This window comes from Penaeus chinensis, chromosome 32, assembly GCF_019202785.1.
Source record: "Penaeus chinensis breed Huanghai No. 1 chromosome 32, ASM1920278v2, whole genome shotgun sequence".
Classification (NCBI taxonomy): domain Eukaryota; kingdom Metazoa; phylum Arthropoda; class Malacostraca; order Decapoda; family Penaeidae; genus Penaeus; species Penaeus chinensis.
In genome coordinates, this window is record NC_061850.1 from 30,804,039 (window position 1) to 30,806,538 (window position 2,500).

Genomic DNA, 2,500 nt, shown 5'->3' on the forward strand with positions numbered 1-2,500 from the left:
TACGTTATAGAATGATTTGGAGTTTATTATAAATACATATTTTACTCTGTACTCCATCATGTCTTCGCTTTCTGCTACACGTTCTTATCAGATTAAATCGGTTATCAGAATGCACAGATAAGGACAGCATGCGTAAATTAACTACTTATATAACCACACACTTAAAACCATTTCTACTTTTGTTAATACAAATCTGCAGCATCGCATCTCCAAATTAACCTGTTTTCACCGAGGAAATGTTTAACATGTATGATATTTTAATCAAGTATTGTATGCTTATAATGGATTATGATAAAAGAGACGTTGAAAATATAGCGGAGATTGGCTTTTGAGGTTTTAGAAATCAGAGATTATAATGACATGGAAAATGAGAACATACAGGAAGGAATCTTACTTACTATCTGTGATTATTTTCACCTTTATAATTAAACATTTAATAAATACAATTCGGGCAAGTGAAAAACCATTTAGTGTATAAATATCATACTTTTCTGCTCGTAGAAACACTTTAGTCCAACAAATACAAGATGCGTCATATAAGAGACGTGTTGCCTATGGCATTCTGGAGATAATGATCCAGATTAGGAGTTGTATTTGATATGAACACTCACGACTATTTGGTCTACTTCAGACATCAAATTCATTCGCTACTCCCGGCATATTTATCTATCTACACCTAGTTATTTGTTTTTTAAGCACAAGAACTTTCGATCATCTGTGTTTTTTTTATTTATATTATTATTATTGTCATTATTGTTATCATTATGATAGTTATCTTTATTGTTATCATTATGATAGTTATCTTTATTGTTATCATTATAATAATTATTTTCATTGTTATCATTATTATGATGATGATTATTAGTGTTATTGTTTTAACACTAAATGAAAACAATTACACGGCGCTGACATAGGCGATAAAACAAAGTTAAATATCGTCGCTCCAGGAGAGGAACGGCAGACAGATAATCGCATTCTTGCCAACGTGGATCAGTTCATCAAAATCGCTCATCAATGATATGCATGAGGATCTCTCTAATGGTATTCACTGTTGTTACATGGGTTAGTCTCCCCAGTGCATTATATTCATGTCACAAATCTTTCCGATGGTGTCACAAGGGTCAATCATTCCAGTGTTAATCACTTTTGCAAGGGGCTGATTTCTCCCTTAGGCCTTCCTATTTACCATAAAGTCCCTCAAATGGCAGTCACTCTTGTCGCAAGGATGAGTCTCTCGAAAGTATTTATGTTACGGGGGTAAAGGCCGCTGGTGATGTCTACCCTTACCACACAGATTGCAGATGTAAAACGGTAAATAGATTTTTGTTCCGCTTTAGTATGTCGTTCATTAACATTGATGAAACAAGAAAAAAAAATCGTTTCGAATCCACCATATGACGTATATCCCTTGTGATTAGAAAGCATGAAAGCGAGAAAGGTAGGGTAGGGAGCGGGGGAGACAGAGAGACAGACAGACAGAGACAGAAACAAAGAGCATAATATGGCCATGGTGAGTTCGCCGTGGTCTGGGGTTGAATCCGTCTGAAAGACATCTTTTGTCGCAGGTGTTAGGTAAGCGGCAAGCTGTCAAAACCTAACAATGCCTCTCAGAAGATCATTCCGATTCCTCCCCACGTCATAGGTCCTCTGAAGCCAATCCCTGACCTGTCTCAAGGGCACAGGTCAGTCCGGAGGTGCGTTATCGTGGGGGAGTCTCCCTCCGCGACCTCGCGTCAACACGGAACCAAAGGGGCCTAATTGGCGCCGCGCCATCGCCATTAGGTAGTTGTACTTCCTTTGCCAATTGATAAACCCGAGACTAGAATTGAGTTTTGTCTCATGCCAATCATGACCATATTATGCTCTCTGTTTCTGTCTCTCTTTATCTGTCTGTCACTCTCCCCCTTTCATGCTTTCTAATCACAAGCGATATACGTCATATAGTGGATTCGAAACAATATAAAAAATGTATTTATATTGTGACTGTTTCATCTATGTTTATGAACGTCAGGCTAAATCGGAGCGAAAATCAATTTGCCGCCCTACATCTGCAGTCTGGGTTGTAGTCTTCCGTTTCAATAGGCACTGCTTCACCCTGCTCTTTATGTTTGAATGGCTGTCAGTGAAAATCAGTGGAAAAGGATTGGAATAAGTAAGGGTAATATAAATATAATATTGTACTCTTTTATTAGATCAATCTAGGACAAGATTGTGAGGAGAAAAAAAAGAGAGTTGACCCATTTCATTTCTCTTTCTTTTATAATGGTGCTGTCTCTCACCACGTTGCCATGAGACTTAGGGTAAGTTCTGTCAAATACGTTTCGTTTCGATAAATTATTTCAAGATCTTCCTCACGCAAGGGATCATCTCTCATTCGCCGGTGACTCTGAGCGACGACCTCTCGCCAGAAGGCCGCCATGTCCTCTGAGTTCCCGCTCTCCATGGCAGTCTCGAGCGTTGCATGCATCTGTGTCGGGTACGGACGTTAGCGGTTATGTGC

The 2,500-nt window shown here is 38.9% G+C and overlaps 1 protein-coding gene across 5 annotated transcripts in view; it reads right to left on the reverse strand.

Moving 5' to 3' along the window:
- Nucleotides 1–2,164: 2,164 nt before the first annotated feature.
- The window catches only part of LOC125042636, a 7,512-nt gene continuing 7,176 nt past the window's right edge, over nucleotides 2,165–2,500 (reverse strand). For 4 of the 5 annotated variants that reach the window (XM_047638407.1, XM_047638404.1, XM_047638403.1 and 1 more), the window contains one exon: nucleotides 2,165–2,467. In XM_047638407.1, coding sequence (XP_047494363.1) covers nucleotides 2,276–2,467 — 192 coding nt within the window. In that variant the 3' untranslated portion in view covers nucleotides 2,165–2,275. The remainder of the gene's footprint in view (nucleotides 2,468–2,500) is intronic. The other variant, XM_047638408.1, reaches the window with a different exon arrangement.